Source organism: Pelodiscus sinensis, chromosome 9, assembly GCF_049634645.1.
Source record: "Pelodiscus sinensis isolate JC-2024 chromosome 9, ASM4963464v1, whole genome shotgun sequence".
Lineage (NCBI taxonomy): Eukaryota > Metazoa > Chordata > Testudines > Trionychidae > Pelodiscus > Pelodiscus sinensis.
In genome coordinates, this window is record NC_134719.1 from 11,483,564 (window position 1) to 11,510,704 (window position 27,141).

Consider the following 27,141-nt stretch of genomic DNA (forward strand, 5'->3'; position numbering starts at 1 on the left):
CCGCTGCCCTCCCACACCTTCCTGAAATTAGGAAACACCTTAAAGGGCTTCCTTTTGATTTGTGGGTCAACGGTTAATACAAGGTATTAAAAATAGCATAGACCCAAAGATCTTGCTTAGCTGCACATCCCATGTTCGTGCCAGATAGGTCTGAAGTGAAAAGCCTAGTTAGGCTCCAATAAACGGATGGCACAATTCTAATCCATTTCTACATGCAGGGTTGTGTTGCTACCCTTTAAGATGCAATATCTGTCCCCAAGACGAATTACCTAATGGTGCAAGTAAATTTTCTTTTGAGTAAAGCGATACTAAATGCGTCTGGGGGAGAAAAGAAAGATTAGTTCATGTAGCTTTTAACACCGCAAGACAGCAGTTTCTGACATTTTGGGTCTGAACACCAATTTTTTTCCCCCCTTTAAAGCACGAAATGAAAGTTTGTTTGGAAAAATGTGAGCTCTGAGCAAGAACACGCTGATGCATGTTAATGTAAAAAAATATTCATGTCCAAGAACTTGTAATTGGCATAGAAAGCAAATAAGCCTTGTAAGTATGTTATGTGAAGCAGCCACACACTTCAGGAAAAGCACAGCAGCAGATGTTCTATACCTGCCACGTTACTAATTTCAACAAGTGTTCGCCTTCTAGCTGCTGCCAGCAATGGCATGGTTTGTTACCATGAGCAATTTTCTTAATTAACAGACATTAATTAGCCATTTAGCAATTTTGCAAGCATTTGTTTAGCAGCTTTCCTAAACATGAATACCACTGTGATAATGGTACTGATTAGAGGGGTCCCCTAATTAACAGTACAGGGAAGGAAAATTGAAATCACATAAATTAAAAAGGGAGGGGAAGTTAATGAAGGCAGGACATTTGCACCTGCAAATCTTTTGTACTACAGAAACTTGAGTGCAATGTAAATAAAGGAGGAATTTTTTAAGTGTTACGCAGAAAGACACAGCCACAAAGATGAAAACAGAAACAGCCCTCTGTCAATCTTCATGTTTAGTGTATATGCTCATCTAAATGAATCTGTTGCATTAACAGGATTACATAACTAGTACCACATTGCCATTTATAAAACTTCAGTACCTTAAGATAAGAATAGTATTTCCTTCTAGATCCACTGTCTTGGGCATAAGTCGCAACTCTTGAGTTGCAATGCTCCTCCCCCTCCCAACGCCCCCACTGCAATCTGAACAAGGGGTGTAAAGTCCCGATTAATCAGTTTTCCAGTTAAACATTAGGTTTAACCAGTTAACTGATTAAATGGGATCCCAACAGGGGACTGCTTCAGCCTGGCTCCCACTCCCAGCCCACGGGGCAGCTGATTAACTGGTTACCTGTTCACATCGCTAATACGAATTCTAAATCATTTTGTTGAGCTTGGGCCCTGTTAACATTCCCTCCTTGACCAGAAAGAAGAGAAAATCCCCTTATAAACCAAATAGCTACTGAATACCAAGTAGACACTGACTAGAGCAGTGGCTCTCACTTGGAGAAGTCAGTCACATAAAAAAACCCCTCCAAAACCTAGTTTTGCCTTTCTTCTGTGATGGACCCACTATGCTAGACCCAAGTCAATGGAAACTGCCAGCACTGTCACCAACCACTATCACTACCAGCATCATTGGGAAAGTAAATTTGGCCCCGGATCCTGCAACTTACAACGTTCAGGTGGACTGTGGAGCCTGAGAAGAGCGCAACTGAAGTCTACGAAGTCCACCCACAAACTGTGAATTGCAGGACTGGAGTTTAGCGAGCAAGTACAAAAATCACAGTCATGGCAAATCAAAGAAAGTGGGACCCACAGAGAAACCCCCACTGTTTAAAACTGCTTCAAGATTACAGAGACCCTGTATGATGTACATTCAAGTAGCTTTGAGCTCAAAAACAGCCTTTTCCTACAAGTAGTATTTTCTCTATTTATAGACTAGAAGACTTACCTGGCATTGCTTGGGTCCTTCAGGGCAAGGGGGTGAAGGAGTCAGGGTTCAGAGTGGAGGAGGGGCTCAGGGTTGGGGTGGGGTATAGGAGTCTGGAAAGGGGTTGGAAGGATGGGCTCAGGGGTGGACGGTGGCTGTTGACTTGCCCCTGGGGCCAGCCAAGGAGCGCGGGGGCCAAGCAGCCTTCCCACTGACTTCTCCCCAGGGCAAGTTCAGGGTGGTGGCTGACAGCTGCTCCCTGGAGCAGGCTGAGGTGGCAGGAGCTGTATTGCCAGCCAGTAGAGTTACCAAATGGCTTTCAAAAAAATACCGGACACATGATCTCAGAACAGGAGCAGGAGGGACCAGCTGGGAGGGAGTCAGGGGGAGCAGGGCTGATTTTTTTTGGGGGGGGGGGGGAGAGAATGGGTCGGTGGGAAGCAAGGCTGGATGGGAGGGGGTTGGGGGGAGTGGAGCTGGCTGGGGGGGGAGGAAGAACCAGCCCATGGGAAGCAGGGCTGACCGGGAGGGGTTTGGGAGGAGCGGGGCTGGCCAGGGGAGATCGGAGGGGGGCAGGGACCAGCTGGCAGGGAGTGGGGCTGGCCGAGGGAAGGAACCACCTGGCGGGAAGCAGGGCTAGCTAGGAGGGAACCAGGTCGGCAGGGAGCGGGGCTGACCTGGGTGCACGCAGATCCTGGGGCACTGCTTGTCCCGCACATGGGCGAATCTGGCCCCGGAGATTCCATCCCGCCCCGGCCCCTCTTCTGCGTACTGCCTGGCTGGCACACACACTCACACGATATGCAACTACGTACTGATTCTCATAATAATAAAAACTTAATTAGAAAATACTGAGCATTTATATGTCCGGTATTGTCTCCATTTGTTTCCCGGACAGAAAGCTCAAATACCGGACTGTCCAGTTCAAAACTGGACACCTGGCAACTCTACCAGCCAGCAGCTGCTTCACTGGGGTGCTTGCTGCCCCCCTGTGGTCATTCATGAGTATAACTGTCTCTGTAGTCACACTCCTCCCTTTTCCTTTGATAAAAATCAATCACATTCCATGCACATCCCATTGCCCTGGCACAGCCACACCCTGACCTTGCTTTAAGTTATAAGAGGAAGCTGCCTACCAAGTTTGGCAGATCTAGTTCTTACCGTTTAGGAGGAGTTCTTGCACAAAGACTCACAGACGGACATACAGATGCACACTTCTAAAATACAGAGTAAGATTCCACACCACTCCCTTTTCACCCTGGAACAACTGCAGAACAGAGAGAAGGGCCTGTTGCCCAAATGCTGTATCCAAAGACCAACTCAATTACATAATGCTCTGGGAAAGAAGGAATTGACCACAAATTAGGAGCCTTGTAGGTTCTTTCCTAAGAGAACTAATACATGGAGATATACCATCTCGGAGAACTGGAAGGGACCTTAAGAGGTCATTGAGTCCAGCCCCCTGCCCTCACAGCAGGACCAAGTACCATCCCTGATGTTTCTCCATCCAATACTTCGCATCGCTGGCAGAACCAACCCCCATCTCTACGACATTTCCTGGAGTGCTGATCAGCTACTTGGAACGTGTGCAGCAAGGCAAGAAAATGGTGCTGCTTTCGTGAGGAAAACCCAACACTCTGAGCAAGGCATGACACCTTCCTCAGCAGATGAGACTGGTTCAGATAGAAATGACTGCCCAGACCCCTTCCTCAAGGGGAGCGACAAAGGCTCATGACTGGAAGGGAAAAGGATCTGATTGCTTTAGGTACAGCTCAGTGTTCTGCTTCAGGCACAGTCTAGGGCTATCATGAAGCCAGCCACAGAATTCTAATTGCAGTAAAAAGGGAACCCTGCTCGCTTACCCCTCCCGCAAAGCTGAAAGGCAGACAAAGCTAGAGCATCAGGAAACAGAACAAGCGAGGGACATTTGAAAGGAGCAATATCCAGGGCCAGATGCACCACTTATAAAAATCCTGGTTCTCTGGGTTATGGGCAACTGGTAGCTACAGTTCCACAAAGAGAGAAATATCAGGACGTATCCAATGTCTTCAAGAGGGGATGGAGTGTGGCACAGAGATGAGACCAACCTCGGCAAGCTCCTTCTCAAAGCTTGCACACAAAGCCTTTCTTAGGGGACCCTAAGGTAACTCCAGGGAAAAAGGAGAGGTGCTGTGTGTTGGCAGTGACTCATTGACGCCAGAATCTGCATGTGACTCAGCAAGTCCCAGGCAGCAGCAGGAGTTGAGATCAGGCAGCACCAGGGAACCACGATGTACCCGAGCTTGCTCTATCCGGAAGAACACGCTGTTTGACGCTGGACTCCTTGAGTCTCTCTCTCTTTTACTGGAACATGCCTGCAGGCTTTGCGGCTGTATTCAAGCTTTGCAGGGGGAGCAGATCAGCAGCATTCTGCTGATGTCCCCAAGGGAGTTCCAACCCTTCTGCCTGCAAAACAGCGGGGCTGGCTTGCAGCAAAGGCTGGATGCTGTTACTGAAAGGGGGAGGGAAGGGGGGAGACAGGCAAGCTCCAAGTGTGAAAACTGCCTTGCTGAACCCTCTAAACTAAAGCATCCAGCACAGGAGGAGGCAGCTGCACCCCTGGGTGCAGACACAGCTGCCAATGGGGTGGTAAGTGCTTGGGGAAATCTTTGGTGACCACAAGCACAGCACTCTAAAATCTGAATTAAGAGCCCTGCTCTGAACATGCTGGGGGAGTGGGGGGGAGACTGAGACGTCACTGGGTCTTCCAAGTACTTCCAGGAAGGTTCTCTCCATTCCAAGAAACCAAGCTGGGGCGAGGCAAATTTCTGGGGGAAAGCCCAACGGGAACCTCATTTCCCGGGGGGAGGGAAAAAAAGCATCTCTTGAGAAAGATTCTGCCACAGACAAAAGGGGAAACATCTGTTGCACTCCAGGCAAGGAGGCTGCAGGCCATCCACCCAACTCTCCAGCAGGGGGCACTATCCAGCTAAGTGAAAGTAGCACAGTCACCATTCCACTGGATTGGCCAGAATACCCCAAAATTGTGGGCTCCCTTGCAGAGCAAGGGACTTGTCCTAAGAGCAATACAGCTTCAGTAACAGCATTGCTAAAAAACCCTCTCCTGCCAGCTGAGGCACTCACGGTTTTACCTGAGTAGATACTATTGCTCAGTGGTATTAGTGTATGTAAACATAATGAAGGGACATGGTTTTGCTGCCTATTTAGGATGTTGTAAAGGTTTTCACGATCTTTGGGGTATGGCAGGTTGTCACATAAGGAAAAGGAGATATTAACTTGGCAACACCTAAAAGGGAACGTAACTAGTAATTCACAAACTCTAGGTAATCTGTTGCTCTGACAGGAGTGAAGTAAGAGGAAGAACAGGCCAAAAGCATGACAACCAACTACAATTTTCCCTACAACTAGGATGTACTGCTTCTTCTGTCTGTGTCTGGACAGAGAGATGAAATCAATGTTTATATTTAAGCTGCTTTTTAAAAATAAGGCTAACAGATGGATTTCTCATTTTGCCGTGCATCTCAGTAACACCTTCTGCCTTTATCTTAAACGGATGCCAGTTTTAGAGCAGAATGGTCTGCTTTTAATTGCACATGGCAGCGGGGGAGAGGGGAGGGTGGCGGAGAAGGAGTAAAAATTCATCATTCCTAAAAGCATCATAAGGAAATTGCTATAAGAAATCCAGTAGTTTCTCCAAAATGTGTGTACAGGTACCTCCTTGTGGAGAAACATCAAGGTGGCTAGCAACTCGTTGTTAAAAACTTTCAAGAAACTTTCTAACCACTTAACAGACATGCCCAAATGGTCAGTCACATCCCTCCAAAAAGGGAAAGGTCTCCAAAAATAATTGAGAATGGTGAACATCCTGCCTGAACGATGATTTCAATAAAATGTGTAATGTGGTTGAAGCTGTTACTGGCAAAAATATTTCAGCATGGAGCAGGACTAGAAGCGGCATATAACAACAGAACCACTAGAGTAGGAAACAGTAACACGCAGCAAGTGTTGCACACATACACCTGTCAAATTGCCCTGACAAAATAAGCTTTACTTTTGTCACAACAGACCCACAATACAGCTACGAATCAACTTCTGCTGAAAAACAGTATGAAAGCAGGTGCAGTTAAGATAATTTAGGGCATTGTTGTAAAGCAAATTGAAATTTTGGTGCTATGATTAAAGCCTTACGACCAGGAAAACTATTTCACAGGAACAAATGCTTCTGAGTAAGTCATCAGCAAACTGACAGAGAATGAATACCCCACCTAGCCTTCACACTAAAACCGTGTCTTTCATTTTTGCCATTGAGATGTATCAAACATGCACAAGGTGCTTTTCCACTTACAGTGCTGACAACTTTCTTCTAAGCAAGCCTAGTTATCATATGGGTTTTTTACAGTTGTGTTTGAGAACAGTTTCAGGTACCATTTAAGCCTCATGTAGAAGAGGAGATAGACTCTGCAGTACTTGAAAACATTGACTCTTCTGTTCCTAATGGAATAGATGAGTGAAGATTAGAGATGTTAAAAGTAGGGATGTTAGATATCGTATAACTGAATAGTCATATAACTGCACAAAATACTGTTAGTTACACGACTATTTGATAGCCTCTGGCCCCACTCCCGGGGAGCCCCTTGCCACTTTATGCTGCTGACTCGGATACAGAGGCAGCACAGCAAGGTGGCAGGGGGAACCGGTCCACAAGGGGAGCCAGTTTAAAGACCAGCTCCCCGCACAAACCTATCAGAGGCAGCAGTGTGGGGTGGCAGTGGCCCCTATCCATGTGGGGGGGTCCAAGTTCCCTGCAGACAGAGGTTGTCTCTGTGGGATGTGGAGCAGCCTCTGTCCACGGGCAGCTCAGCCCACCATGGACAGAGGCTGCTAGGCAGCGGGGGGGTGCGGGGGGGGGGGAGAGGGATCGTGAAGCTGGTGCTGGGGGGTACCGGCTTTTAAGCTGGCTCACCTCAGCACTTGCTCCTACTCTCCCCTTCCTCCCCCCCCCCCCCCCCCCCGCTGCTTCTGAGGCAGCAGGGGAGAGGGGGAGGAGAGGAGGTGCTGCTGTGAAGCAGCCTCTGTCGGGGGAGGGGGTGGGAGGAGAATGCATGTGATTAACAAGATTAATTGATAAATTTAGGCTTATCGGTTAATCTTCTAGTCAACTACTCATTGACATCCCTAATTAAAAAAAAAAGACAGCTATTTAGATAACCGTGTAATCGCTGAACATCTCAGCAGTTACACAGTTACATGCTGGGGGCTCTGCAGTATAAATCTTGTATTACAGAGCCTGCAGTGCGGAGCAGCAGCCAGCTCCCCAGGAACCGGTGGGTGCCAGAGGTCAGCTCCCGCCTGCTGTCCTGCTGCCTCTAATACAGCAGCTGCTGCCACCCTGCACTGTGGCCTCTTCCTCACATCCTGCAGTGTGGGGCAGCAACCAGCTCTCCGGGGCAGGGGCCTGTGTGTAATCATTAACGGTAATCAGTGGGGCTGTCAAGCAATTAAAAAAAACAACATCACGATTAATCGCGCTGTTAAACAATAAGTTGCCAGCTGACCCTGGATCCACTTTGCGCTGCCCCTCTGAAATGCTACAGTGGCGTTTCAAAGGGGCAGCGCCGCAGAAACGCCTGTGATTAACGTGTGTTAAAAAAATTAATGCATTAAGTCTGCCCTGCGTCAATTGCAAGCGTTAACTGACAGCCCTAGTAATCAGTAAGTTCAGGCTTATTGGTTAGCCGTTTAAACATATTCTATTGCATCCCTAGTGAAGATATATGCAGCTCACCAACTAGCACTGGCTTCTTCCGTAGTGAAGTGTTACGTGCCAACAATCATTTGGGACAAAGCAGTAGAGGATAAAAGTGACCCTTGCAGGCATGAAGCAAGTGTGTTTAGAGGTGTGTCACCCTTCTCTGCGCACCACTCCACACAATATGGACAAGTGTTAGTGATTTAGCCCAAACTGCTGGAGTTAATTAATAGGGGAGAAATCAATCTCAGGTCTTTAGACTGATCAGCAAGCAGATCATTGCAATTCACAACAGCACCTCTCCTCTGAATTCCTCCCCCCCCAAAAAAAAATCTTCTTGGAATGGGATCTGTCCGCACGCTTCCAAACAGACACAAGCCTTCTTTTCTGGTACAACTTGCTTAATCTCCGGAAAGTTCACAGTTTGCCAAAATACAGCTCAGCGTAAAGAGCAGCAGCGGTTAATTGAGTCTGTCTCAAGAAACTCCAAATCTTTAGACTGACAGACACAGTAACGGCCGTGTGCGAACTGCAAACATGTGAGAAATTGTAACACTCCCAGGAAATTCAAGACTTTGTGAAACAATCTTGTTGGCAAGTGGCACACACCGGTAAATCAAGTCCTCATGGCCACATTATTCTTCAGTAGTAATAATGCTCATGACAGCTACTTCTGGGTAATGTAACTGCAGATGTACAGTTTATGCAAACATCTCAGCCAATGCTGCATGCTCTATCAACTTGTTATGCAGCATGGGAGGAGCTGGATGTTTTCAAATGGCAACAACAGCCAGCATCTGAAAATGTTAGCTACTTCCTGTCTGCTACCCTGGGGCCACTAAATCCATTGTGCTCAAATTAAACTGCTGCCTTCCCTTCTACTTTCTTCTGCTTCCCCCACATCCCCAATCCCTTCCAGCTTTTACAGCAGAGCTTAAGATTTGTTTTGTACCTCTTATTAAAAAAGAGGGGGGTGGGAGTGGAGGGGAAGAACAAAACCTCTGCATGTTATCTCTAAATATTTGCAGATGTTCCATAACCAAGAGAAAGGCATTTCAACCAATAGTGCCTGTTGGATCTTTATTTCCTCTTGGAAAGAAAAAAAAAACATTCTTGTGGTTGTAAATCTATCAGCAAATGCATCTGACTGGTCACAATGGCTCTGAAATAGGGAATGCTTTAAGGAGACAATGAATAGGCTCCAATCAGGTGATGTTCAACATAGGGATGTCAGCATGTAGAGGACTAGTCGATTAACTGATAAGCCTGGGCTTCTTGGTTAATCTTGCAGACTAAATGCACATCCCCTCCCCTTGCTGCCTCTGAGGGTGGGGGGAGAGTGGGAGCCGGTGCCCAGACCTGTCTCCCTCCACCTCACTCTGCTGTCTCTGATAGAGAGGCAACACCACAAAGAATGGGGGGACGGGGACAGACTGGAACCAATATGCGCAGGGATCTGGCTTTCAAGCAGGCTCCCCATATGTGCCAGCTCCGCAGACCCACCACCTGCCTTACTGCCTCCTACAGAGGCAGCCAGGGTGTGTGGGTGGGGGACAGGCAGGATCCGGTATTGGTGTGCGTGGTGGAGCCGGCTTAAAAGCTAATCCCCCCAGCACCAGCTTCCCAGTGCCACCTTCCCCAAAACTGCTGCCTCTGTCAGAGCCAGCAGTGCAGTGGGGGAAGCTAACACGGAGCACCCTCTGCTCATGGGGAGCTTGGACACCGCCCCATGGACACGGCTGCTGCCACCCCATGCTGCTGCCTCTATCAGACAGCAGCACAGCATGGCAGGCAGACAGTATGAGTGGGGAGCTGGTTTTTAAACTAGCTCCCCTTGGGGACCACCTTCCGAGTCCCACCCCGAAAGTGGGGCCAGGAGTGCACTGGCTGCCAGCCCTGCCTCTGAGAAACAGTCGAATAATCATGTAAATGCTAAGATTTCATGAGGTTACATGACTATTCAATGACACAATAGCTAACATCCCTAGTTCAACATACATTACCAAACTTATCTAATAGCATGGGGTAACTCCCTCACAAAAATCTTTTTCTTTAATAAATACTTGTGATGGGACAAGACAAATTATCAGGGAATTCACTCCATAGAAAGAGGAAAAAACCCAAGAGGTTCTGAGCAAGTGGTAGGTGATCTTTGTGATCATTTTCAAATTTGTGAAAGCCCTGAGCCCCTTTAAACCCATTTTTCCTTCCAGAAGCCTTTACTCTAGCCAGTTCTTTAGTTCATCCCAGCTTTGAGATGTGCTAGGGTAGATGTTCTTAACATAATTCCCATTCCTTCTTATATACTTTCATGAACAGTTCATTATGTTGACATTTGACACATCCGCATCTGACTGAACACCCAATGAAATGAATGGGGGCAGTCTGCAACTCAGACCTCGTTTCAAGTTCTCTGAAAACTTAAGGAGGAGATCCTACATTATGTATGCTCATTTACCTTTCGAAGGTTTTCTCCACAACCAAACAACTACTAGAAACCATGTATTTTAAATGAAAGATGAGACTTTAGGAAACAAATCTGCCCCAGTCTCTCCCCCTAGACTTTGGGGAGGGGGGAAGAATGGTTTTAACTCATTGTTTAATAAAAATTGCTTATCTTCTCTTAGGTACTTCTGAGACCAGGGTGGTAAGTCTTTAAGAAGACATTTACAGGTACCTGTAGGTGTTCTAGTCCATTTCTGTCAGCACAGATCAATACCGTGGCCTTAACTAGGTAGGCTACGAAAATATCATTTCTTTTCAAAACAAATCTATACGGAGAGATAATAGAAGTGTTTTGTTGTTGCTGATGAGCTTATTTCCATAGTCTTTCATGAGCTCAACTTCTCAACCTTCTTGTAAAATATTAAACATGGCAAAGTGCACAAGCAATCTGTGTGTGCGCGCGCAGCGCGCGGGGGGGGGGTAATTTAGCACAAATGGATCATGTTTTATTGGCTGAATACTTTTTTTAACTTTTAAAAACATTTTCAAGTATCTGTAGGGGTAAGGGTAACAATGAAGAATAGTATAACTCGGCAAAGTATCAACAACTATTTATCTGCAATTTATACTTTGCTAAAGGAACGTAGCCCTTTATTTAAATATTTATCCAGGCACAAATTCCAACCGAGTAAATTACTTGTTGGGGACGCCTTTTTATCATTAGGGAGGTCTGAAACGGTATATTTTATTAAATATACCTAAAACCCTTTTAAAAAGACAGAATTGTAAGATGCCAACCAGGAAAATTAAATCACTAAAATTCTCTTACAGAAACTCTGGAATCCTTCAAAATAAGTGCAGGAGTGTATCAAAGAACCTTCAACCATTCTATCAGAAAACACTGCAGAGATTAAAGCCGCATTTTCCTTAGCAGCAGATATCATTTCCCACTACTTTAGAACTCCACAGTTAATCACGACAACATTAGCAGGAGGTGAGATGCATATTAAAAGCATCAGGCCTGCCTTACTATCCAAAGGATTAATGCTCTAATTCAACTCTCAAACCAGATACGCAATAGTCAGGAATGCAACTGCATTTCACAGTCCAAACGACAGGAAACTTAAAAAAAAAAAAATCTGTCCTGCAGCAGCAGCAGCATGATTCATTGTGTACTCAGGTTCAGGGCACAGGGCTACGGCAGCAGCTGCACAAAATGCACAGTGTTTAGCAAGCCATTCCTCAATTACTAGGAGACTCAAATGGCTGCCTGAAACTATAGGCATCTGAAATGACAACTCTCACCTGCACGTTTGCATTTACTGTCCCACATGGTGCAGAACACTTGGTTCCTCTCCCTGCTTAGGGCAAGTACCATGCAGGAGTAATCCTGTGTTGGAACACTGAACTCCCACTCTTACTAGAGATGAGAAGTTCCAGATTCAAAGTTAGAAAGAGACCAACTTTAAGTCAGAGTCCATCCTCTCGACAATTCACAATTATCCTCTACAAACCCGTGCACATGCTGTGGGCTTTGTGTCATGATTTTAAATGCTTCCAACAAGGAGAGCTTCCTTCACTGCCCTCAGGAGACAACACGACAGGGCTAGAGGCGGGATTCCCAACTGTAAAGCTCACCATGCTCATAAATATTTCAATCATCATAGGTTTGCCACTAGTTTGGCTGGGGTGTCACTTTTTTATCATGCTGTTCTGGAAAAATGAGACTCAGGTAAAGCTTCTACATGGTCCTTAAGTGCCTGACTTATGATGAGACAAAGGATTCTATATTACTTTTGAAAACGTGTCGCTCAATTGGGTAAATAGAGCCAAGTTCAGATGTTAAGAGCAGAAGAATTATTTAAGATGATGCTGGGGTAGATATTTCTCCCCTACTTTCAAACGCTACACTTATACATAATCGTCAGGAATACAGCCATGTGTGTATAATTTATATGTTACAGCAGAGCGTGAATTCTCTGGGTAGCAAGCTATTGTTAAAGGCATTAAACCTCCTGCTAAGTCACTTTTGAACTTTGGTCCCTACATCACGGTGATACCTTGGATAATTTTACCTGCACTCACTAATGTGACTCAGGAAAGGTATTAAGAAATCCCCACTACAGAAATTACCGATAACTTTTCCATTGAAGAGAGCTTTGCCATCAGTGTGTGGAATTATTTTTAAGGATGAATTTAAAAAGGTTCTGAATTCTGCGGAGTTTGAGATGTAGGTGAGGTGCAAATCTTAGGCCTAGTCTACACCACTACCATTGATCTAAGGTAAGCCAATTCAGCTACATGAATAGCATAGCTCAAATCGACATTCTGTGGTGTTGTCTAGGCAGTAAGGCTGGCAGGAACTGCTTTCTCATAGCCTCCGCCTACTATTCTCACCTCAATGGAGTACTGGAGTCAACAGGAGAGCACTCATAGGTTGATTTATCATGTCTAAGCAGGCACAATGAATTGACCGCTGGTGGATCAATTGCTGTAGTGTCAATCCACCATGTAGTGAACACAAAGCCCTGTAAGGAAGTTTATCCTGAGATCCGGTTTAAGTTGCTCTCTACATTTCATCTCACCCCTCCTAAAATAAGCTTTAGTTATAAAAACAAAAAACTCTCAGTAACTCCTCTTATCTCCTCACTCCCCAAAATAGTCACTCAGCTATGAAGAGTTACAGAAATCTTGGAAGGGGTCCTGAGTAGGGATGCAATAGTGTAAGTCGATTAACCGATTAGCAAAAGCATGTAGATTAATGCTATAGACTATATGCATTCGCGCCACCTCCCCCCCCCCCCCCCCCTTCAACCAGTAAATTTTTGAGCAGGCTGGCCAGCAGCCCGGTTCAGTTCGGGACCTACCCCCAATGCAGCTCTGCATTTCAAGTGTATTAGAACTTGGGCGGGCAGGAAGCCTGGCTCAGTTCAGGTTGCACAGGGTCTGGGAACTCAGACTACCCCCAAAAGGGACTGCTGCCACTCCGCCCTGCTGCCTCTATGAGAAGCAAGCAGTGCAGGATGACAAGCATCCAGTCTGCAAGAGGAGCTGGTTTTAAAACTGGTTCCCCTCATGGACTAGCTCCTGCCTGGCACCCTACACTGCATCTGGCCCGCCCCCGGGGACTATAAAATAGTCGACTAACCGATAAGAATTCATGAGGTTACTTGACTATTTAATTAACTGATATTTAACATCCCTAGTCCTCAGACCTAGCAAAGGAACACAGAAACTAAGTTTACTGACTGGTAAGGATTCTTATCAGACTGTCTTTACAACAAAGCTCTTTAAAAATATACCCAATACACGATGATTTAGTGACAGAGCAAGAAAAAGGTACTTACGGTCTGAAGAGCTCTACAATTTACTGCTGCACCTATGGGAGAAGCGTCTAAACCTCCAAACTTTTGTGAATGCCAGAAGAGATCTGTCTGTAAACCTCTTTGCCAAGGCTCAGGCTATAATTCATCTCTTCTGCGCACAGGGAATTTTTAGAACAGTTTTCTCCTATACACTTCCTGGCCCTTTACTTAACAAGTTTGAAATTCAAAGGCTTACATTCCCTCCCACACAGCCAAGCTTAGCAAAAGATTTCCATCTCTCTTGTCCTCATGAGAACTTTTAGAATATCCATCAGCCCCACACCACCTACAGACCAAGAGCGACTAGGAGCTTGGTTCCACTACATGGTGGATCAATGCTGCAGCAATCAAGTCACTGGTGGTTGATTTATCGAGAGATAAATCGCCCTCCAAGCATTCGGTCAAATTCCAGTATTTTACTAAGATGACACAAGTAGGTGGAGTCAACAAGAGAGCAACAGCTGCCGATCTTCCTGAATGGAACACAACCCAGTCAGTAGATCAAACAGGTGGGAAGGGAGACTCTGTAGATCAGGCCCGAGTTAGGACAGTTTGAGGGAGGAGTCTTGTGTTCCAATTCCATCAAAAGGAGCACATGACCCTTGGGCATAAACAATAGAAGGAAGGCCTCCCTTTTCCCTGTAAGAAACTAAACATAGCTCCCTGCATGCCCAGTCTGCCACAGCGGGATCTCTCCAAAGCAAACAACACTGTTCAAAAAGTCAGATAGCAGAAGGTGCTTATAGGACAATGAAGTAAAAGGTGGCAAGGCGAAGAAACAAAAAGGCCAAGACAGGGCAATACATTTTCAAGCTGGTCCAAATTAATACCACCACCAGGTGGACAGATCCTGCCAAAAAGGCCTCTTTCCACCATCTGAAGGCTTAGCAAAGTCAAGAGCGTTCCCATTTCAGGGATCTCTCAAAAGGCAACCCACAAGAGAATCCTCCTGGAAATTAACCAAAATGACAAAGGAGGCCAACAAAGCCCACTTTCATCTTCATGGAACCACCAAGAACAGAGCCTATTGGAAATCCCATCGCATGCAGAGGAAGATACAGGAAATCTAGTGCATAGTAGCCAGCTCCAAGTATGGGAATGAATCCCTTGTGCAAAAAAGCTGGCAAGCTCATTGCAGCCCAAATACTAGGGTCGTGTAGATACAGCCATTGGGAATGGTTCTGCACCACTCCCCAGGAAAAGCTTGTTTGAGCAAGCAGAAATCTCCTGCAAGATTACTTGTGCTGACCATGAGGAATGATTTTCTGCCCAGTTCAACAAAGCAACTCATCTCTCTGCGCAACAACTGGGCCCTAGTTCCCCTGGGTTTGCTTGCTGGCACCTGTAAGTGGGGTTGAGTTCACCATGACAACCTGATGCTGCAGCTGGTCGTCTTGGAGCTCTCCAGACCACTCTTTTTGCTAATTCATTTATGTGGCACGCTTTTGGCACTCTCTCAAGCTGTCTGATACACGAGATATGCTGGAGAGCTGGAAAAATTCACTTTGGTTGTCAAAAGACCATGCTGAATCTCCTAATCGAGCCCTATGCATAATACAATGGCTTTCTAGTCCCTAGAAAAGCCAAGAACTGTTGAGGTAGAAGTTATTCAAGCACCCTGATTTTCTAAGAAGAGGGCTCTTCATTTTAGGACAGAGGAGGAGAAGCCCGGAATGGAGGCTTGAAATCGGGATGATGCAGAGAGAGAAAATGAAGGACACTATAAAGGATCATCCCTTGTCTCACAGGAAGAGGGGCAGCATTTGTCGTCGACTTTCAATTGCAAGTCTCTTGTACGAATGAAAACTCTGTTCCACTAGCTGAGCTGAACATCCTTCCCAGATGTAACGGTAGCGGGACAAAGCCAGCCTCCTCTGTGAACTGCTGCCAGGGTAATACTACTGCTGATCTTTAGCCCCAGGCCCTCACTGGAAGAGGTCATCTTCAGTACGGCAGGAAGATGCAGAAGCTGCTGATGGAAAAGGCAAATCCACCACGGGGAGAAGAGCAAGGAAACATGCTGAACCTTGGCGATAAAGTACCACTGACACCCACTGCTCAACAGAATTCTGAATTGGTCTGTGGGGGGAACATTGACGATTTGATCTGCCTGCGCCCTCCTCAGGGACGTGTCTGAGAAGCCTACCAGTGAGTATTTTCAACAGGTAGAACATAGGATAAACCCTCGCCTCTCTTTTCTTGCTGCTTCCTAGGAGGCTCATGACATTTCTCTTGCCTTGGAGGAGACACAGGCAGCTTGTTTTGCTCTTCTTGTGCATGCTAGCAGAGACTGATTCATGGAGGCGGTGGGTGAAGGAGAAGGAAGTTCTGTGGCTGCTGCCAGCACTTTGCTACTCTACTGAGAAAGCGAGGGTAAGAAATCTATGTCGAATTTCTCAGGGATGTAAAATCCCACATAATCAGTTAGCCAGTTAAACATCACGTTTAACCATTTAAACAGGATTTCACGAGTGGTGTGGTGTGCTGGGCCTGGGCTTGAGCAGCCCTGTGCCCAATGCAGGCCGGGAGCTGCTCCCAGCTGGCCAGGCTGCCCATTAACCAGTAACAGTAATAGGGACAACCAGTAAGGGTTGTCCCTATTACTCACATTGCAGTAAAAACCCCACTTAACAAGGCTAACTTGTGAAAAAAAATCAGTGGTCCCTGGCATGGGAGCAGAGATTAAGGAAAACTTCACTTTCCCTTTAACGTTATTTAAGTGGCCCGGCCAGCAAAGTCTGTTATTTGAAGCCATCCTCTGCTGATGGCCTCAGGCTCCCACTCCAACAAAACCAGCAGCGACAGGGCTTTTAGTGTGGCACGCTGGCGGAGGCTTCATTCTCTGGCCCTGTGGAAGAACCACAGTTGACTGGCTACTAGGGAAGCTAACAGTCAAGCAGGTAACCATGTAACCACTGAAAACCCCAGTTGTTACATGCTGCTGGCTCTGCAGTGTAACACTTAAATAAGCTTCATACTGCAGAAGCCTCCCCGGAGTAGAGATGCCAGACACAAAGCCTCCTTCCCAAGAGCCAGGCAGGCAGGGGCTGCCGACTCTGCTCCCGAGGCAGCGGCTTCCTGCCACAACGAAGCCACCTCTTCAGGAATGGAGTCGGCAGCCCCTGACCGCTGGGTTCTGGGGGAGAGGGCTTCGCTGTTCTGCCACAACAAAACCACCTGCCTTGCAACTGGCTGAGTGTAACAGACACTGTTAATCGATAAGTATCAGCTTATTGGTTACCGCTTAGTTGATCATACTAGCATCCCTACTGGCTACACACATACTTAAGTGCAAAGAGGTCTGCTCTGTGCTAGGCATGTCCTTTCCCCAAGGCACTAGACTACTGAGCAGGGACTGTTCTAACTCCAGCAAGACAGAACTGCAATGGTCTGGCTCCCAAGCTCTGGATCAGGATTCTTCACATAGCCTGTGGCATGCATTGGTGGAGCAGCAGCCACCCAGCTAGTCTGATCCAGGGAGCCTAGAACTGAAGAGCCAGACTGACCCTCTCTTTTGGTCTATCCTTATTAACTGGTTAAGCAGCAGACTGGTGTCTACACACTATGAGATTTAAAAAAAAAAAATCAATCCATTCCCTCCCCATAGTTTGAGAGTGAAAACAGACTGCCACTGGTTTATTAGCAAGCCAAGGCATATGCTCCGCTTTATTACACAATCGGGAGCAATGTGTTTATGCCTGAAACCCAAGGAAAAAAAATAAACGAAAGGACAAAGCTAGCCACAGTTTTTCCAGCAGAAGAGAAATAAGTATCATAGACGCACTCACACAATTAAAGAGCTACTCGGATGTGTAATAATCAAGGCTTTAGAAATATTAATGAGAGACATCTGCTGTGATACCCAAAAAAGCATGTCAGCCTGAAAGCTTTACCTAGGGGATCATGTGTTCGGTATAGCACCTCAATTTCTCCTCCATTAGTCTCATTTCTGTTTTACCAACAAGATTACAAGCTAGTAAATAAATGCGTTTATTCTGGGTAATGATCACTAAGGAGGCAGATGAAAAACGAACTCAAATCCCACCATCTTTCACAACTCCTGAGATCTCTAGGCATTAGGGGGCAGTCTAGGAACACTGACTAGCTAGTGCTTTGTTATGGTGCATCTCTCACACTAACTGCTGATGCATAGCTAACACAGGAACAGACATTGATTTATGTTCAACTTTCCATTTCATCAGAGTGTGTTACAGAGCTACATGCAGAGTTCAAACTTTGGAGAAAATATATAACCGTTGTGTCGCAGGATTATTCTATATGCACATGTGTGTACAGATAGGTGTACACACATGCATGGCATTTACTCATTGCTAATAAAGCCTGCAACTTTGGTTGGTAGCTCTTAAGAGGTAACCCTTTTGTCCATTGCGGGGAACAGGAGAGATCTATTCTACTGCTGTTGACATGAGGCATAAATTTAGCTTTCTAACTGGGCTGGAAAGAGCTGCCCTGACCTTTTTGAAGATGAGGGAAGGGGAAAAAATGTTTTTATACTGTAGGTCACTGTTGGAGGGGAAGGGAATTTTAGCAATTAACCATGGTCTGGACCACCTACAGTCACATGGTAAACGTATCAGTTTCCTGCCACTCAGTCAACATTCTGAACCCACATACAGGCACACAATACTTGTTTAAGGGTTTCATTTTTGTCAGGATACCCAGAAGCAATGGGGATCTAATGCCAATGTGTTATCATCAAGTGTCCCCCCCCCCCCCCCCCAGCTTTGCTCAGCTGAAGGCTGCATTTACCTTGTGTCACAAGACAAACTGCTGCGGCACATTTTTTTTATAAAACGGAATAGACTGCAGGCATTTTCCACGACAAAGTTGTGGCCTGCAGCTGGGTCACTGCATCCTAGGACCACTAGTCTCTCAGGGCCACCATCATTTTGCATACAAGCTAGATTTCAAAAGGCTGCCGATCGGTTGTGCATTAGGCCCATAGGCTATATAGTGAAAATGGCTTCCCAACTGGAGTTTTTGCCAACCTCACCAGTCCTGCAGACCTTCTTATCCAGTAGTAGAATGGAGAGCGCTTGTCGGGCTCATAATTGTGCACGCTTGCTAAGAGCTACTTCTTCCCAGTCACCCTGTGGCTTTAACCACCACCTCTGTTCCAGTACACCCATAACCTGCCCCTAGTTTCTCCTACTCTCCATGCTTTTGGCCTTGGATGGCCAATGTCCTCTCTAAACCAATCACCTCCCAAACTGACCTTCATTAACAACTCTACAAGCCTTAGAAATGGGAAGGGCTAATCTTACTGTTCTGCCTCTGCACTCCTTTTTCCACTCTAGGCCTCCGGCCAGGCTTCTCTTAGGCCTGCAACTAGTTCTCTGGCTTCATACGGCAGGCCTCTTCCTCCTCTAATATCTAGCTCTTAAAGGCAATCCATCCTCTTTGGGTACCTTCAGTCACCCCCAAGACCTTCCTCTCCCAAATTATCTGGTATCGGGTGATAAGCTCACTGGGGGAAAAGGACTATCTGTAGGATTCTGAGGAGCTGTGTAAAGGAATGCTATTCTGTAATAGACTTTTAAGTCACTGGTATCCATACTACCCACTAAGGTGCTCAAATTATTTTCCAGATGTTAGAGCACCGTAAGAACATGCCCTATATTACATGAGCAGGGCAGCTGACAGACTTCACCAGGCCCTGGAGGCACGTGTACGCCTCTCCATCCCCCACCCTTCCAGCAGGACTGGCTCTGGGCCTCCCCGAAAGGGCAAGACCGTGGGCAGAAGGAGTGGGGTTAGGACTAGCCTCCCCCAGCCAACCCTTCAGCACCACCCAGGGTGCCATCAGTGATTTAAAGGGCCTGAGGCTCCAGCTGCTGCCACTAGGAGCACCAAGCCTTTCGAAATGGAGTCAGCTGCGTTCCCCCACCACGGGGAGCCAGGGCAATGGTCTTCTGTGCTCTAATTCCATGTTACGACTTTACTACCTTTCGGTTTGGCTCCTTGCCTCCATTTGCCAATGTGCTAGCCAGCCTAGTGCACAGGCCAATTACATGAGAGTGAAGGAGAAAAACCTTAAATACGTCAGTCCTTTGCATTTCCTGTGTCCTTTCAGACATTGCCCTCTCCAATGCAGTAGTCTGTTCTCCCACAAAGATAAGAAAACTAAAAATCCACTAACGGCTCAACACAGAAGACCGCTGGCACGACTGCACAGAGCAGGGAGAACATGCCGTCCCAAGCATATCGGAAAGTGGACACTGTCCGAACACCTAACACAAATAAAGGTGGTTTTGCTACAAAGCTCAGTGACTGCTAAAAGGTGGCATCTTTTCCGGAAGTGAGGGACACAGTAGTAGGTGGCCTTCAGGTAAGGAAATGTGTGGGGTAGAATTTGGGGTGGAAGGACAGCTTTTAGGGATCTAGGGAAGCACCACTGGTGGTAAGCCAGTCATATGGAGGGAGTCCTGTAGCCCACCAGGGGATACCTAGGCAACTAGAGCCAGGGCCCCGGATTAGAAGCCAGAGGAAGGGAGGAGTTTAAATTCTATCTTCCACCCCCACCCCACAGCCTCTGAGTAAAACGTGTACATTCTGGATCTGCTCCCACTTCTAGGAATTTTGGAAACCCCACGGAGGTGTGAGGGTGCAGGCTGGGGGCAGGGAAGGACCGATTTCTCACTGAGCAGAATGAAATTAAAACCCCGGAAACACACGTTAGGTTCCCAGGAACAGAACTCAAAATTGCTGGCAGCAGCTACAACCTGCGAGGCATCTTTTTTTCCTGTGAGTTTCTTCCAGTACCAGAGAGGCTTGCTACATGATTGGTAGCCCTGAAATAGGCCAATCAATATTTCAATGTTCTTATTTTGACATAAGCATGTTCAGGAAACGGGGGAAAATGTCTAACAAGACGACCCCATCTCCCCACGCATGCACATCGACTGTAACACTGCCATCACAAATCACCATCAGTTTATCAAGTTAAGCTGTCTATTGCCCAAGAACTTCTGTATACAAACCATGAACCCAGATAACAAAAGCAACTTGCCAGAACAAATACTGCCCACCAGCCAGCCCAACTGGTACACGAACAACCACTAATTTCCTCAAGAAAATAAGATCATAACACACCAAGATTTCACATTGCAGCAAACCAGTACATATACCAGGCATACAAAGAGGTTCCAGAGAAATTAAACATCTTCCATTCCAAATGTTCTTTAAGTCCTTCCCATTAGGGCCATGCATATACTTTATATTACCATGTCTTGAATCAGGGTATAAGCAAAATGAACCATGGAAATGGAGAGGATACCTCTCAAAGTCAGACAAATTCTTACAAGGTGTCTTAATGTGGGTCAAAAATCATTGTGTCAAGGAATCTGCTTCTGCCTGTGGCTACAATTTAAGCTAGTGTTTGTTAAATGTGTTCAGTGATTGCAGTTGGAAAAAATCAAGTGGTTAACCAAAGGGAAAAAGGTTTCAAGAACCAAAATCCGGCATGTTTTGAATTACGCACAAGCCCATGTTATGACCAAAGAGTAAATAAAATCTCTACCCAAAAAAAAGTAGTTTTGGAAAAATGTCAATTGTTTAAAAAAAAACTGCTGTGCTTACAAAAAGCAATGTGGAAAAACAGCAGCATGTTACAGATATTTACAATGGATTAATTTTTTTAAATGCAAAACCCAGGAGTAGCTAATCAAGAGGTAAAACAGAATATTTTCTGGGACCTCTTTGGAAACAGCAAGGCTGACATGAAGAAGCCAAGAACACACATGCACCAACACCACCAAAAAGAATCAGGAAGTTCAAAACCTACCTGAAAGAATCCTGGAGGGATGGGGCCTCCTGGCATTCCATCATTAGGAGGAATGTTTCCAAGTACTGGACTGGGGGCTGCAGCTGCACTCTTCAGGAAACAGAAAGATGGACAAATTGATTTCATGTCAGATTTAAAAGACAACCTCTTGTGCCATAGCCCACTGTATCAATTAACCCACGACTAATCGCTGCAAGGAGTCAAAGGGGTATGAAATCAATCCTCACCCTCTGTGCCCAGTTACAACACACCGCACTTAAGCGCTCAGTCAAGATGGAAGCCCATGATGGTTTTTGAGTCTAATAGCTTGGGAACAAATATTGCTCCGTCTACTCCCTGCAGCACCTACAGGTTGAACTTCTCTGGTCTGGCAACATCCATAGTGTGGCATGATTGGTTAGCCACATGTCCACTTATCATGGACGGGCCCACGTTTCTCAGTTTGTTTACAACCTCCAGCCGTGGCTCTCAGTGTTCTGTGCTGTTAGTTAGCTCTAATTTACCCTTACAAGTTTTCTAAGAGCCCAGTAAGCTGAGAAAGTGTTAGAAATGCTACCGCACCATACTGACCTCCTGTGGTTTGGCAAATTCTCTGGTTCGGCACCAGTCAGGTCCCAAGGGTGCCAGACTAGAGAGGTTCAACCTGTTCTGACTTCAAGGGGGACTGCTCACTAGTTGCACCCAAAGTTACTATCTATAAAATAACTTCTCAGCACCATCTATTTAATTATGATAAGTACATATTTGAGAAATCCAACACAGACATTGATGGTAGAAGCAAGCAAAGATGCTTAACTGAGGCATCTGCCTAGGTGTGAATTTTTTTTTTTTTTTAAAACAACTTCATTGTTAGAACAAAAGCACCTAGGTCTCTTTCCCTACTGATTTTCTTCTCACAGATCACCAGTGAGGACTCTGGACTCATTCCCCAGGGCTTCCACTTAACCCACCTCCCCCACCTACATGCATGGCCCCTCCCTTCCCATTTATTTATTTCCTTGTTCCAATGTGCTCTCTGAGGTCAGCATGCTTCTGGGAATGGAGTTTATACTATCCATTAACAACCAAAAGAAAGAGCTCGTGTTGCAATTCGTTCATGGCCCTGCAAAAATTGAGGCTTTTTTTTTTTTAAACAAGATATTTAGTATAGTGACTCCACTGGAGAATCTAATTTTTGGATTCCAAGATTGAAATCTTGAGTGAGCTATTAAAAAAAAAGACTTTAAAAAGGCATTGCTTTATTTTTTCAGGCTAGCCACAGTGTTTTGCTCTGTCCTCTAAGATGACGTATCCCTTCCCCCCCATCAAGTATGCCATTTTATTATTTATATCCAGGAAGTGTCCTGTAATAACTGCAAAGGCTTCGGCTCTCTATGCAGCCCCTTATCCCCAGACCCTTCACAAAGCCTATATACCCTTTCCTTACTCTTGAGTTGCTTGGACCGTTATTACTGTAACTGCAAAGTGTCTCTGCTGAACACCTTTGTTTTTGTAGACAAATGATCTGGTTTTGTTCAGTGGGCAAACCCTTGTGTACAGCAGAGACTACAGGTTACTCGGATAACATTTGTTCCCATTTAGTTTTAATATTTACTCCCTCTATTATATACATTGTGGGGCAAAGGGGACTTCTTTGGCATCCAGAAGGACTTGCTGTCAAACAGACACCACCTTCTGGGTTTTGCTGGGTGAAGTGGCCATTTTTATGACAACAGTAGGTAAGATAAACAGCTGCAAGACTAAACAACTGTGCATTCACTTTCAGTTTATGAACCACTCAACCCACTTTGACCTTTCCCCGGCAGAAAGGAACTGAAGATCTTGAATTTGGCAGATTATGCTTGTGTCAAAAGAACAGCAGAATTCACGACTGGCCTGATACTTAATATAAGTGGCAGTCCCTGCTCTAAAAAGAAGCAGCATTATGTAAGACTGCTACTCAGAAAAGAAAAATTTCTTCCATCAACATCGCAGCTGACAAAAAATGTCCCTTCTAGGTCAGAATAATAATTTTGCTATTGCTCATTTATCTGTAGACAAGAGAGCTGATACTTCCAATACCATTTTAAAGGCCACCGTCATTTGAAAACCAAAGTGACTAAGTTTAAATGACTGGCAGAAAACAGTGACAGTTCTGTTACGTAACATCAAGTACACAAGTTCATCATATAAATTCAAAAGAAAGTAATCTCTGATTGCATTAAACTACATTCACAAGCAGGGAAAAACACAAGATATCAATCTGTAAATATCCTCTTTCCTCTTGCTTTAAGTCTCACATCTACAAGTCTCCCCTTCCCACCAAAACTTCTCTAAGAGCACAAAATGGTCTCTCCATTGTTAAAAAGATGAAAAAAACCCTGCATTTCTTCATGTGTTTATTGTAATTGACATGGTAGCCATCTCAACCGAACAAAACTCAGAAGGCATCCAAACGAGCAAGTCCAGAACTTGAGAAGCCCCCCACAACATTTAATCCAAATTCAGGCAACAAAAGTCGTCAGACTCAGAACCAAGGATGCAAGAGTTGGCGTTCAGAAAGCTCCATGTCACAACAGCACATCAACCAACTGAAATTCCCGTTTTTCCATAGCCTCTTTCTATCCTTCACTGTAAATATCATTGGTTCTATGTATTTAAAACAGGGAGGTGAAGGAAGCCAGGATAACAGTGGTTTTAAATTATTTACCTAGTTTCCGTTTTTGTTAGAAAAATGTGCCCCAGGGCTATCCACCTGTATGCCTGGGTTTCGGTTCAGTGTCATTTGACACTGCCAAGCTATTTACATCTTGCTGAGAAAAGGCTGTGTTAACGCAAAGTACAAAACCCAATATAGGAGTACGGAACAGCAAGACTGAGAGCTTGTCCACATTTTACACACACTCATACCCCAAGCACAACAAGGTACAACCAGGCTCCCAATGCTGTTAGCTACTTTCCTCATGGAGTATTTCACCCCACAAAAGCCCTCGCCCAGCACTCCTGCCGTGACTACACTCCTGCCATGGCAGCACTTTAAACTTGAACATGTAGACAAAGCCTAAGAAATTACCTACTGAACATAGATAAAGCCCCTCGCCCACATGGGAACATTATTCTGCAAGTGTTTTTTTGAAGGGGGAAGATAATTGCATGATTGTGTGGGGAATGCCCCTTTTAGTAAGGGCACATAAGGGTTTCTGTGCAAATTAGTTCAGCAAGAGCTGAACATTACTGACTTTTGTTTTCTGTTTCACTGCTTTTGCAGGTAGCCAGCTCAGTTTGACTAGCTCAGTCCAGTTCAGTGTTTAAGAAAGCAATTGGGAGCTAAAAAGGCAGGAGAGCTTGTAGCTCATCCAATCTACATAAAAACCAGGTGAGAGGGAATGAGCTCTACTAGTTCTATAAGTCCTGATGAACATGGTGACTAGAAACAATCGGTGCAATTGGTTGGCTACAGATAACTTTAAATGCAAGATGTATCATTAAAAAAATGTATCCAGCACTTTTAAATGTAGTTTTATTTAGTGTAAAAAATTAACATGTGCATTTTAATTGAATTTAAAATTACCATTCAAGTAGAACTTGACAAATAACTGATCTGGTAAATAAGGAATGCATTATTTGCCATTATCTGGTATAATTAAAAATGTGATGATTTAAACAAATCTAAGTTAGACAACGCAATTGCTTAAATAAGTGTGCATACCTCCTTCCCCTCCTGGTAAGCAAAATGTAACAGTACAAAGGCTATATTTAGTTGCAAATCAACATGTTTTAATAGTTAAACTTATGAGAATCAGCCCATTAGGAAAATAACTAAAAAGTACAAAGATAAAACACAATTAAATCGGCAATTGCTTGCTGATTTCTATCATGATAGAAGTCAGTGATTTAAATTGCTTTGATGTGCATTAATTCACCTGGTCGATTCACAAAAACTATGTAGGCAGTGAACTCATGGACACAGGGACTCTTAGGTATGTGTACAGCCCCTCAACACAAGAGCGTTCCCATCTCTGCTAGGGCCAGGAGGAAAGATCAAAATACAAACAGTATGTTACATACCAGAACAAGCCCCTCCTTTATGACTTAGTTCTACCTGGCATGCAGGGGAGTAGACTGGATGACTTATTTGGTCCTTTCCAGAGATATACTTCAATGGTGACATAATGATGCCCCAGTGCAACACAGGGTGTGTATCAGTGTAGCACATCTCCTGCTGAACCGGTGGCAACTTGCTTCCCCCCACAACTTATTATAGACCAACTGTTAGGCTATATTGATTTTTTTCCCTCTTTCCCATCTTCTCCTACTCCCCTCCCCGCAACCCTCATCCATTTGTAGATATTTCAGCTTCCAGCTATGTCACATCCCTTGTAGGGAGGTAAAATCCTAAACTGTAGATTTAACCGGTTAGCTAGCCGACATGGCACAGGCGCAGGGCAGGAGCAACCCTAACCCTCCATCAGGGCATGCTGCAGGGCCAGACATTGGTTCACCCAGTAAGCGTGCTGATAAGGCAGTGTTTACTGGTTAACCCTTTACACCCCTAATCCCTTGCATATAGCTCTAAGGAAGAGCCATGCAACCCATCACTGCTGTCCCAAAAATTAAAGCTGCTCAAATTTAGCACTATTCAAAACCACTGGTGTGCTTCAACCAGACTGCTTCTGACACATGCCATGACCCCCATCCATGCAAGCCTGTATTTAAACGTGACTTGATAATGGAGAGAGGGGGAAAAAAAGCCTGTGCCATGGAACACGATGGATGACATCACTAATACCAAGGAAGTAAAAACTGAATGACAGGGGAAAGGATGATGTTTATTCCAGGCTGTTTAAAGCCTAGGTTTTCCTTACCACTTATCTAAGTAACGCCTCAGGAGAAAAAACAAACATTCTTTCCCTTGGGGATTCAACACCCCTTCAGTCCAAATTAATGGCTGAAAATGCAACTGTGCATCAGAAGCACAATCCTCCAAAGACCAGATCTGACATTCCTGGTATTTGTACAGTTAAAAATAACTAGCAGGAAAAAAACAACAACAACCCTACCCATTTCAGGCTGGCTTTATACAGCACAGAGCAGCAAAAAGAAAGGTACAAACCCAATTTCTCTCCCCTTTGCAGGTCAGATTTTAGAAGTGACATGAAATCTTAATTCAAGCCCACTGAACATATTGCCGTTTCTCTGCAAGGCAGATGAATGCTTTTAATGAGAAAATATATAAGACCCAGCGCCAAACTGCAGCAAATCCACTTAAAATTTCCTTTATAAAGCCCTCTATCACACAAAATGCTTCTCTCCGAAGAAGGCAGCATTGCAATAAAGCTGCCAGGCAGTATTTTATGGTTTCAAGAGATTTCCAGCACACCATAATCCCTTGGTGGGAAACCTCCAAAAGCTAAAAAGATCCCAAAGCATCTTAGAATAATATAGTTCACATATCTGGGCACTTCAGGGCTCATCCTCTCTGCAGAAAAACTGCATGCTGTGGAGAGCAGAGGTGTGGCAACGGGGCTGGTCGCTGCCAATGAGCTAACACCACATGGTTTTAACATCATGTAAGGGGACTTGGATCAACCTCAGCTAACACACTCCTCTATCAAGGCTACAGGACCCTCTTCCACACACACTGGCAATAAAACCATCATTGCTGCCCTAAGCAATGGCAGAGAATCGTGCACCACAAAATTATCTGTTTATACTAGCAAAACCCCTCAGTCTAATTTAGTTAATACATCTTCCTTGAATCGGGAGGTGTTTCTCTAGGTGAGGGCTAATGAAAAGAATAAATGAGGCACAATGCAAAGGTTTGCAAGCATGTGCCCATTTTCCATGAAATTCCAGAATTATTTTTCCATGATA

At 45.2% G+C, this 27,141-nt stretch overlaps 1 protein-coding gene across 4 annotated transcripts in view; it reads right to left on the bottom strand.

Annotated features, from left to right (window-relative positions):
• SSBP3 (single stranded DNA binding protein 3) overlaps positions 1-27,141 on the bottom strand; it is a 155,464-nt gene that overhangs the window by 22,339 nt on the left and 105,984 nt on the right. For all 4 annotated transcript variants that reach the window (XM_006133470.4, XM_006133473.4, XM_006133471.4 and 1 more), the window contains exon 5: positions 21,289-21,378. In XM_006133470.4, coding sequence (XP_006133532.1) covers positions 21,289-21,378 — 90 coding nt within the window. The remainder of the gene's footprint in view (positions 1-21,288; positions 21,379-27,141) is intronic.